At 52.1% G+C, this 12,105-nt stretch overlaps 1 protein-coding gene and 1 pseudogene across 1 annotated transcript; both read left to right on the forward strand.

The window, feature by feature from the left end:
- Positions 1 to 622: 622 nt before the first annotated feature.
- Positions 623 to 2,167, forward strand: LOC132317290 (inositol 1,4,5-trisphosphate receptor-interacting protein-like 1; annotated as a pseudogene).
- Positions 2,168 to 10,795: 8,628 nt separating this feature from the next.
- Positions 10,796 to 11,713, forward strand: LOC132317351 (inositol 1,4,5-trisphosphate receptor-interacting protein-like 1). The gene has a single exon (XM_059819937.1). It carries the CDS (start codon positions 10,796 to 10,798, stop codon positions 11,711 to 11,713), a length of 918 nt encoding a protein of 305 aa, XP_059675920.1.
- Positions 11,714 to 12,105: the final 392 nt, after the last annotated feature.

The following is a 12,105-nucleotide window of genomic DNA, read 5'->3' on the forward strand; positions in this document are numbered from 1 at the left end:
TCTCACAGGATGGCATCTCAAGGAACAAAGCATCCACGGGTTACGTCACCCGATTTTATGTTTGGTAAGGGCTTGGGAGGCTTCTGTCTGCTTTGTAAAGGGAGCCCCTGGGAGCCACGTCCTGCCGGGTGGGTCTGCACTTTGTGGGTGTCGGGGCTTCGGCTGCCTGGGGCAGCTGTGAGTCGCTGAGCCGGGGTAGGGCCAAAGGCTGGGGCTGGCTGGCGGGCGTGCCTGTGATGCGCTCTGGTGCCTGTGACAGCACAGGGCACGAGTCACAATGGGGGTGGTTATAAGGGGCGCCAGCAGGCAGCGCTGCCCCAGTCCGGCCTGGGCCAGCGGTGAGTGCGCACGCGGGGGGAGGCTGAGCTGGAGGAGGGCGTGGGCAGGAACGCGGAGCCCCAGGGGGGTGGGTTCTCACCACGCTCGTGGGAGCTCCTGCAGCAGGGCGCTGTGCCGCCGCCACCGCCGGGGCTGAGAGCAGGCCTTGCTGCCTCCCAGATGCCTTGCCCCCTCTCCTACCTTCCCCTAGATCCCTGTGACTCCCGTCCCTGTCCCCGTCCCCCCCCCCAGCTCCCTCCCTCCCAGCCCCACTGAACCCCTTCTCTCCCTCCTCCTGCAGGCCATGGCTGTCACAGAATTCTTCGCACTCATTGTGCAAAGCCTCCTCCAGTACCCGCAGATGGTCGGTGATGAGCTGGATGAGGCCACACGCGAGCGCATGCAGCAGCGTGCGGAGCAGCTGAGCCAGGAGATGACTCGGCTGCTGCAGGAGCTGGAGCAAAGGAGCCAGGAGCTGAGGAGCCAGGAGCTGAGTAGCCAGGAGCAGAGCGGCTTTGCCTGGGAAGCCCTGCTCTTTGCTGCCTTGCAGCAGTGGCAATTCTGGGCCATTGCTGGAGTCCTGGTCCTGCTCTTTGGGTTCTGCTGGTGGCTCAGGAAAAAGAGACATGAGCCAGACATCAGCAGCGACGAGGAAAGCTCCAGCAGCGACAGGGAGCCGGTGGAGGCGGAGGAGGAAGAAGATAATGACAATGATGATGCAAATGACGTGGGAAGGTTTTTGGAGGAGCACATACAGTGGCCAGTTCAGAACATGGCCAAAGAGAGGCAGCTGGCAGAGGAGCTCATGGGCAACTTCATCCTTGCCTTCAACAGCTCTTGTCAAAGAGTTTCTTCCCAGTGCTGCAATCAGCCATTGGGGTGGGCAGCGCCTTTGAATGCTGGAGTCCCCGTGAGAAAGACATTGTCTACCGCCTGCTTGTGCCCCTCAAGCCCCCCCGTGGGCATGCCTTCCACCTGGAGCTGGGCACTGCAGGGGAGATGCTGGCAAGGACCTTCTCCATGGGTGTAGAGCTGGTATGCATCTGCATGAGGGAGTGGCTGGCAGGACAGATGCTGTGCTTTCTCCACCACCCCGAGGAGCAGCGGAGGAGGAATCAGGACCCCAGCCTCCTACGCACCCTCTGCACTGAATCCTACCTAGATGGGCAAAAACTGCCCGCTAGTTCCATCAATTGGTGAAAGCAGCATGGGTGATTTTGCCTCTGTCGTGCCAATGCTGTTTAAAAGTGCTGCCCTCCAGCCGCTCCTGCAAATTCCAGGTGACAAAAGGCCACACGGAGAGCCTCACCATTGAGATGATGTTTGGGGTGCAGCAAGGTGACTCGGACATCTTCCTGAGCAGCCAGACTACGGAGGCCATCTTCACCCCAAGCACGACATGGCCAGAGAGCTACGCTGTGGCAGAGGTGAAGTTCTTCAGGCATATCGCCAGGCAAGCCCCACATGACAGCTGCCACCTCAAATGCCTGCATATCTGCGCCCGCATCCTGGTGGGCACAGGCTTTTCCACCTATATATTGAAGACAGTTGTGATGCACCTCCTGACCTCCATACCCCTGTCAAGCTGGCGCAGGAGGGATTTCCTGCCGCGGCTGCAGGATATCATGCAGTACCTGCGCTGCTGCCTGGAGGAGAAACGCCTTGATCACTTCTTCTTTGGCAATGAGACCGTGCCCGAGGAGATCACCTTGCCCCAGCCTTCCAAACGGCCGAGCCACTCAACCTCTTCCAGCACCTGGCACAGGATCCTGCTGCCCACGCTGAGGCACTGCGTGAGTTCGATGAGCTGCAAGATAGGCTCACGAGGCTGCTGTTCTATGGACAATGAAAGAGGTCTTCATGCACAGAGCTATGTTTGCGCGGCTCACAGCTGATGGCACACAACCACCTCGTACCCCAGGGAAAAAGAGGGGAGAAGGCTGGACACAGGAAGGAAAGGGAAAACCCCGTGCGCAGCAGCCCTCTGCCAAGAGCAGCAGCGTTCTCCTCTCAATGGTGTCCCCAGCGCAGCAGACGGTGATGACGATGGTGGCGACAAAGACGAGTTTCGCCCTGCTTTCCCCTCGCACTGGCTGCGGCCGGGAAGGCATTTCACAGGGGCTCAGACATTCTTGCTGGCAGCTCCGGCTGTGCAAGGACCAAGCAAGAGGCACTGCTGATGTGCCTCGGTGTGCTCACTGGGGGCCGGGTGGAGAGTCTACCCATCCTAGACGCTCCCCGGGAGGCTGGTGCCGCAGAACCGAGCACGCAGCATATGGAGAAGACACTGCTCAGTTGGCAGCGGGAACTGCTGAACACACCTTTCCTCCAGAGCAAAAGCACACTCTGGGGAGTCTGAGCCGATGCAGCTGAAGAGGCTGTTGCAAGAAGGCTTGTGACAGAGACTCCCGTTACCACCTGGACGGTGACTGCCCTCCCTCTTCGAGAGAGTCCATTCCCTCCGGGAGATTGGCCGTGGACAAAGATGGCAATAAATCACTTGTTTGAAGAAACGCTGCATCCATGAGTCTCTGTGCATCACTTTGATGGCGAACGCGGGCATAGGGTGCTGACAGCTCAGCTGCGGCAGAGTCAGCGAGCATTTTGCAGAAGAGCTGATGCAGTGGGCTCTGGTTTCAATGATTCCCTGGGCTTTGGCTTCCCAGGTGTTGTGGGTTAATGCCAGTAGGCAGCTTGGCATCACGCTGCTGCTCAATCCCTTTCCCCCAGTGGGATGGAGGAGAGACTCTGAAGCATAAAAGTGGGAAAACGTGTGGGTTGAGAGAGGACAGCTTAGTAGGTAATGCAAGAGCTACATGCCCAGGCCAAGCAAATTAAAGAATTCATTCACTACTCCCCTGCTCTGCTGAGCACACCTGCCTTTTCGGGAAGCGTTCTGCCTCCCTGCGGCTCAGGGTGAAGGCGTTACCAGGAAACTTCCTAACCTAGTACGGCCCTCAGATTATTAGCCACTCTTGCTTTTTCATGTGGGTACCAACAAAGTCGCGATGAGAAGCCCAAGGGCGGTCAAAAGAGACTTCAGGGCCTCGGGGAGATTGGTAAAGGGATCAGGAGCACAGGTAGTGTTCTCCTCTGTCCTCGCAGTCGTAGGGAATGACATCGAAACAAGCAGGCGGACACAGCTTATCAATACCTGGCTCTGGGGCTAGCGTCACTAGCAGAATTTGGGGTTTTTCCATCACGGGATGGTCTACCTGACTCCAGGCCTGCTGGGGCCTGACGAGATTCACCGTTCTCCATGGGGGAAAAGTATTTTTGCTCACCAGTTAGCGGGGCTGATTGAAAGAGTTTTAAACTAGCTTTGAAGGGGGGAAGGGAATAAATCAGGCTTACTAGTGATAAGCTAAGGGACGGCATGACAATGTTTGAGGGACGGTGTGCTAGTGAGAGCTTTCCCTCTACTCCACGATGTGGTGAGTACACTGGAGCCCTTTTGAAATGTTTGTACACTAATGCACACGGTGTGAGGGATAGACAGGAGGGACTAGAGGTCTTGGCTCAGTCCCAGAGCTACGACATCATTGGCCTCAGTGAGACTTGTTGGCAAGAGTCCTGTGACTGGAGTGCTCTGATGGACTGTTACAGGCTCTTCAGGAGAGAGAGGCAGGGCAGGGCAGGCGAGGCGGTGGGGTAGCGCTGTATGTAAAGGAGGGGTTGGGCTGTACAGCGCTTGCAGTTGGGGACGACATGGTCGAGAGCCTTTGCGTAAAGATTAGGGGAAAAGCTAATAAAGCAGATGTTCTTGCAGGACTCTACTATGGATCACCCAGCCAGGATGACGGCACCGATGTATTACTCTCTAAGGAATCAAGGGAAATCTCTGGATCAGTCGCCCTATGTTGTCCTTACGGGAGACTTCAACTTCCCAGCTGCAAATTGGGACTGTCATGGGACAGACACGAACAGGCCCAGGAAATTCCTGAAGGCCACGCTGAAGATAACGTTTTGATTACTAAGGGTACTAAGGGAGCCGAGTAGGAAAGGTGCCCTCCTAGACCTGCTGTTTGTACATAGAGATGGTCTCGTGGGTGAAGTGATGGTTGGTGACTGTCTGGGCCATAGTGATCATGAAAAGGTTGCGTTTAAAACCATTTGCGATATGGGAAAAGCTGTTTGCAGAGGTACTAGCTGTTGACGCGGAAGTCACGGACAACAACACGACGACCAATATGATCAGTTTGATGCCACTTTATTGCGCAGATAGCTCAGTTAATATACCTTCTGTTACCGCATTACACGCGCCGTCAGCCTTATGATTGGTTTTCAGCAAGCAAGCACGCGACTCTAAGCATTCCACCATTGGTTAAAGCTAGCTGTTCACACGAACGTGGCTCCCGCCTATATCCTGGCTGAAGTTCTGTCTTTATCATGCTTTCCTCCCTTTTCTTGTTCTGCTTTTAGATTACACAGCATTCATGCTGCCCGAAGGTAACCTTTCAGTCCAAATCATTGTTCGCTCATAACCTTTGAGTACAGAGGCCTATATACAAGTTAAGTACAGATTTTCAGTGCTTGGAGTGTTCACAGGATGTCCATTTCTTACCAGAAAATCTCCCACAATTCCCCCTTCTTTTTTTTGAACACTCCAAGGCTCATCGGAGAGAACTGGCACTTGGTTGAACCATACTCTTCGCACCATTCCTTCTAATGCCTTTTGAAAACATTGAAATAAACAAGGCAACACAAGCAATGCTACAAAAATGACAAGCAATATAAACAGCCCAGTTTTAACCAGGGTTGCTAACCATCCTGTAATGCCCTACGATTTAAACAATGATTCTAACCATGAAACGTTGTCCTGGGTGACAGCATGTAAGATTTTTGTGTGATCCCATATTTGTTGTACATTGGATAAAATTACCCCTGACTGATCTACATAAGCACAACAAGACTCGTTTATAAGGGTACAGACTCCTCCCACCTGGGCGGTGAGGAGGTCAAGGGCTCGGCGATTCTGCCATACAACCTCTTTCAAGGATGGAACTTCCATCTGCAACGCAGTGATGGCTGCGGCTGTAGCATTGGCAATGAGCTCCATTTCTGTGGAAATATTTACCAGGGCTTGCTCTAACTGTTGAATACCCAATGTAGGAAAGATTGCCCTAACAAAGCTGTGAAAACAGGTATTGTAAATGCTCAAGGGATTCTCTCGGCTTCTCCGACATCGTGACCGCGTCCAAACACCACGCACGATACCATGCATGTCAGAATGATTAAAAACTTGGAGGTTTGGTATTAACATTCCAAGAGTATAGTGCCCAGTCCAGTTGCCAGGCAACTGCTTTCTGGCTATCAAATCACCACACAGCCACCATAGGCCTGGTTGTAGGTCACAGGTGACCGTGATCACGAGGCTTTTATTCTGCCCAGTGAGAGCATAGAGAAAGTCGGTCCACTGTTGGAGATCTATACCCAACGTGTTGTTTTGTGGACCTTGTCTAAGTGCATTAAATGGACCGTATTTCAACCGCACTCTCGTCCAATTCCCCTTTGAGGTATTAAAATTCCCATAATAGGGTGAGGACATTTCATTCCAGGTTACTGCCTTGTTATCATAAGTATAATTGATAAAAACAACAGACTTATTGAGTAGCTGTAATGACTAGGGATGATCCTGTAAGGGGCTAGATAAATTTCTACATTGACCACTAGTGTTGAGTAGTTCATAGGTATTGTATGCACTCCAATTCGTTATCGGAATACCAGTTACGGGGTTCTGATATTGATCAGCCGTACCACAAACCCAACATTCCTTCAACCCAGTGATATTTACCTTTTGAAGTGAGGTGACAAACGAATTACCGGAGAAAGCAGTAAGGCTTCCACCAGGTAACGCTAACAAGCCCATAAATAACAACCACCGCTCCATATTTATCTGTTCCTTCGTCTATCCCTATTATATTTAAACAAATCAGCACACTTTGATTTAGTTTGTTCCCATTCATTCACAACCAAATGACAGTACTAACCAAATGATCAATACAAATCATGCAACGTAGTAACCAAGTGATTAATACAAATCATATATGCAATTGTATGCCACCCGGCGGGGTTCTCACAAACCGTGACTTATGAGCAGCTTCAAATGACTGGTCTCTAACAAAAAAGAATGCCTTATTCTTACCAGAGGTCCTTGTCTGCCCCCGCAAGGATCCACTGAATCGGTGAGTCCCTCCAGAGAAATCTCTGGGGCTGGCCTAGGGAGTCGCCGATTCAGAGGTTCCTGCAGCCGGACAGAGATTGTCCCATCTAAAACTGAAACAACAAAGTCGGTACCAAGCCCGCGATCAGGACGGTTTTCCAAGATGAATAACTTAATAACAACTAGTTTGTTATTAAGCAGGCATTCTTTAATACAGCGCTGGGCAGCACTGGGGATTTGTCCACCATGAGTGCTCCAACGGGTTAGCAAAGCACCTCAGTTCATATACAGAAAAATCATACATATTCATCAGAATTCTAAAAAGGCCAGTCTTATGTGGATGAGTTCCCGGAATTCATTTGCTGCCAGATCCGCGTATACCATAACTGAGTCTGTTGGAGCAGTCTGTCAGAGTTGGCCTCAGGCTCGTGACGTGTTGCTACCATGATGCGAGAAGCATTGCGAACCGATTTGGTATTGTCCTTCTAAACAGTCATGACACCAATGTCCCGCTAATCCTCGACAACAAAATTCTTGTCGTCCGCAGGTGGCACAGTGCACGTATTCAGTTGTCATTCAACTGGACGGGGTCAATCGAAGTAGGAGGTTCTTTCCATGGTCTAATCCACCGTGCTGGGACCCACCGTGGACCCTGATCTGTTAAGATCCAAGCATAACCTCTCCCAGTCATTTTAACTTCAGCAGGACCTTTCCATTCCCCAGAAATTGGGTCCTTGAACTGTACCCGCACAGGTGTCGAGGGCTGCAGGCCAGATTTCAGCGATAAATGATGTATCACTATTGGGGGGGACTTGCGATCGCCCGTTAAGTGTAAAAAAATTAACACACACAGCACTTTTGCAAGCTGTTCAGCTGGACACAGGGATGAGTCTCCCCCTTTTTGTTTTTGCAAAAGCGATTTCAGCCTAGCATGAGCACGTTCTACTATGGCCTGTCCCGTCAGGGAATGTGGAATACCCGTAGACCTACGGATGCCCCACTGGGTACAAAAATGTGCGAAGCGATGCGAAACAGAAGCAGGCCCGTTATCGGTTTTAATTTCATTAGGTACACCTAACACAGCGATGGATGCACACATATGTCTAACCACATGTCTCGCCGTTTCACCTGTCTGCGCCGTTGCCCACATAGCCAGAGAATATGTGTCAATGCTTACATGAACATATTTTTGACGCCCAAATTCAGGAATATGAGTGACGTCCATCTGCCACAATTGTAAAGCATGCAATCCACGAGGATTGACTCCTAAACCCAATCCCAGACCTGTAATTTGGCAGTCCGGACATGATTGCACAATGCCACGGGCATCAGAAATAGAAAGATTAAATTGTCTCACTAAAACTTTAGCCGATTGGTGAAAAAATTCATGGGAACTCCGGGCTTGCGCAAACAGGTTAGTTTGGCGATTTTCCCAAGCGGCGGCAACTAAGTCATCTGCTCTGTTATTGCCAATGGCCAGACCAGAGTCAAACTGATGGCTGTGAATATGCGTAATAAAATGAGGATTGGTTCGCTGATTTAACAAATGCAACATCTGTAACAACAACTGGTATAATATCGGGTTTTTCACCTCACGTACCATAGATCGTTCAATCCGTTTAACAGTACCCACCGCATACAAAGAATCAGAAACAATGTTAAGAGGTTGAGTTGCCCAATTCTGAAAAGCCCAAACCACGGCCTTTAGCTCTAATGTTTGCAACGAATCTTGCGGACAACCCGTAAGCAATTGGGAATGCCATTGTCCCTGAACACACCAAGTAATAGCGGCTCGTTTTGACTTTTTTCCTGCATCGGTAAAAATGGTAAGCCCTGGGACAGGCGTTTCTCATAATTGCGGAGATTCTTCAAACGCTTGGTCCTGTAACAACGGTAAAAGTCTTGTGGGTGGGTAAGCATTAGTAATCTGACCAGTATATTCTGCAAAAGCATATTGTAAAATATCAGAAGAGGACAAAAGCCAATCTAAATAGGATTGCTTAACAGGAATATAAATTCGTTCTGGATCCTGCCCTGTTAAATCAATACTGCGACGCCTTCCCTTTATGATGATATTTGCAAGCAGTTCTATTCTAGTAGACACTGTTGTCTTAGGCTGATATGACAAGAAAAGCCATTCTAATATTACAACACTTTTTGGTGATTGCTGGATTAAGAGACCTAAAACATGGTTCCTACTTTTACTGGAATTAACAATAAGTAAGTGCATAGGTAGTTCTGTAATGAATCGTTGTGATGCCCCACTGACTAATTTCTTGGTTATCTTTTGCAAAGCTTGCTGTTGCTGCATCGATAAATGAGACCAAGTGTCCTGAGCATAGGCAGCCTCAATCGTGGGGATAAGTCTTTTATTGCGCGCCCAAATTAACAGCGCCTTCGAGGTAGACAGGTTGTGACGGAGAGAAAGACTTCACTGTCAGGTTCAAATTAACAATTTATTTGAACTTCACTCACAGGTCCAATACGCCACTATTGCAGGTTCTTTTATGGATACAATGGAGGAATGCACTATTGCAATTAAATACACAATTCACAAGCGTGCTAGATATTAATACCTTACAAAAAAAAGAGTGCACTAATCACAGTCTTAAAGCATGCCAAATACCATACGTATGTTTCTTAATCACTTACCCCCTCTCTCAGGTAAGGCCTCTTAATCCCTGGGAAGTTACTTTGTACAGCGTCCTGGACAAGGGGGAAAGAATCTCCTACAGGCCAGCTGTACCCTTGGAAAAGCGACTCTCCCCATTTTTCTGCCCAAACCTTACGGGTTTTTTTATTCCCTGATTTGATGGGTGGGGGCAGGCTTATGCACGAATGTTTATCTCTGGTGCCTTGATGGCTCGGCTCCTTAGTCTATGTGGTAATTTAGTGATGTCTAGCACACAGTTACTGAATAGTGGTGGAATGGTACTCAGGGCATTTTGTTTGTTAAGGGATCATTCAGGCTCCATTTGGGTTTTGGGTTTCGGGTTCCAGCAGTGTTCAGACAACCCCGGGCTGAGCCGTTTCCACAGCTCCCCCCAGGTCCTCTCTGCATAGATAAGGATTTGTCAAGGTGAGACAAAGCTGAGTCCAATCACAACTCCCTGCATCTTGCCTTGGTGCTCTGAAACAGGTTTAGCCGGGTGATCCCATACACAGATCATAACTCAGTCCTCTCGTAGAGAGTATATGTAGGAGAAACTTGAGCACTGCCGCCTCTTCCTTTGACAAAGAAGACCCCATTCTCCTCCCGGCCGCTCGCTTGATCAGAGCAAGATTCCCTTTGTTTTCTTAGCGCGCTAAATTTTCCCGAGTCCTAGGGTAGCGCTCACCTGTTCCGGCCGGCTTCCACCCCCTCTTTTCGTGGACTGCTCATCGGACCGTACTTGATCCCTTATCAATCTGAGGGTCCCTGTCCTCTCGCAGTGGCACAGCAGGAGCAGAGGTCCTGCCGTGGGCAGGTCCCACCCCACCACCAGGATATACACCACCACCCACCATCGGTGTCACGAAGGCACCAAGAGCACACCCATGTCCACAAGCACAGAGGTCAGCACCAAGGGAGCCGATCCCATCTCACAGGATGGCATCTCAAGGAACAAGCATCCATGGGTTACGTCACCCGATTTTATGTTTGGTAAGGGCTTGGGAGGCTTCTGTCTGCTTTGTAAAGGGAGCCCCTGGGAGCCACGTCCTGCCGGGTGGGTCTGCACTTTGTGGGTGTCGGGGCGTCGGCTGCCTGGGGCAGCTGTGAGTCGCTGAGCCGGGGTAGGGCCAAAGGCTGGGGCTGGCTGGCGGGCGTGCCTGTGATGCGCTCTGGCGCCTGTGACAGCACAGGGCACGAGTCACAATGGGGGTGGTTATAAGGGGCACCAGCAGGCAGCGCTGCCCCAGTCCGGCCTGGGCCAGCGGTGAGTGCGCACGCGGGGGGAGGCTGAGCTGGAGGAGGGCGTGGGCAGGAACGCGGAGCCCCAGGGGGGTGGGTTCTCACCCTGCCTCGAGGGCCCAGACACTCGTGGGAGCGCCTTGGGCAGGGCACTGTGCTGCTGCCGCCGCCGGGGCTGACAGCAGGCCTTCCTGCCTCCCACGATGCCTCGCCCCCTCTCCTACATGTCCCCAGATCCCTGCGGCTCTCATCTCTGCCCCCCCACCACCAGCAGCTCCCTCCCTCCCAGCCCCACTGAACCCCTTCTCTCCCTCCTCCTGCAGGCCATGGCTGTCGCAATATTCCTCGCACTCATTGTGCAAAGCCTCCTCCAGTACCCGCAGATGGTCAGGGATGAGCTGGATGAGGCCACGCCCGAGTGCATGCAGCAGTGTGCGGAGCAGCTGAGCCAGGAGATGACTCGGCTGCTGCAGGAGCTGGAGCAGAGGAGCCAGGAGCAGAGCGCCTTTGCCTGGGGAGCCCTGCTCTTTGCTGCCTTGCAGCAGTGGCAATTCTGGGCCGTTGCTGGAGTCCTGGTCCTGCTCTTTGGGCTCTGCTGGTGGCTCAGGAAAGGGAGCCGTCAGCCAGCCAGCAGCCGCAAGGAGGGCAGCTCCAGAAAGAAGGCACATAATAAGGAGCAGGCAGTAAAACCCAGTGTTGCACTGCATGTGGGCAGAGTTTTGTCCAGTCGCCTCCTGGACCTGCCAGAATCGTTCGTGATGGTGGAGGAGCTGGTGGATGAACTTCTCCGCATCTGCCGAAAGCTTTCCAGGAATACTTTCATGCCGCAACTGAAGCCAGCCATTGGGGTGGGCAGTGCCTTAGAAAGTTGGAGTCCTCATAAGCATGATGCTGTCTTCTGCCTGCTTGTGCCCCTGAAGCCCCCCCGTGGGCACACCTTCCACCTGGAACTGGGCACCATGGAGGAGATGCCAGCGAGGCATGCCAGTCTCCGCGTGGAGCTCGAGTGCACCTGCACGAGGGAGCAGCTGGTGGAGGACATGCTGTGCTTCCTCCACCACCCCGAGGAGGAGCTGAGGAGGAATCAGGGCGCCAGCCTCCTAGACACCCTCTGCACCGGCCCCTACCTAGACATGGAGAAAACCACCCTCTGGTTCCAGATATTGGTAAAAGCAGCCTGGGTGGCTTTGCCTCTGTCGCAACACTGCCGTCTAACAGTGCTACCTTCCAGGCGCTCAGGCAAGCTCCGGCTGACAAACACTGACGATATTACCCTCCTGATTGAGGTGATGTTTGGGGTGCAGCAAGATGGCTCAGACACCTTCCTGAGCATCGAGTAGGTAGAGGCCAGTGTTACCAGCAGCAGGACGTGGCCAGAGAGCTGTGCTGTGCCAGACGAGCAGTTCTCCAAGCACAGGGCCAGGCCTGAGGACACTCCCCGGGGAGCTCGTGCTGCAGAACTGAGCAGGCTGGACACAGAGAACACGCTGCTCATGCGGCAGTGGGAATTGCTGCCGCATCTTTCCTCCACAGCAGAAGCACACTCTGGGGAGTGGGACCCGATGCAGCTGAAGGGGCCATTGCAAGGAGCCTTGCAACAGAGACTCCGTTACCACCTGGACGGTGACTGCCCCTCCCTCTTCGAGAGAGTCCATTCCCTCCGGGAGATTGGCCGTGGACAAAGATGGCAATAAATCACTTGTTTGAAGAAACGCTGCATCCATGAGTCTCT

This window comes from Gavia stellata, chromosome 7 (genome assembly GCF_030936135.1).
Source record: "Gavia stellata isolate bGavSte3 chromosome 7, bGavSte3.hap2, whole genome shotgun sequence".
NCBI classification, from domain to species: Eukaryota; Metazoa; Chordata; class Aves; order Gaviiformes; family Gaviidae; genus Gavia; species Gavia stellata.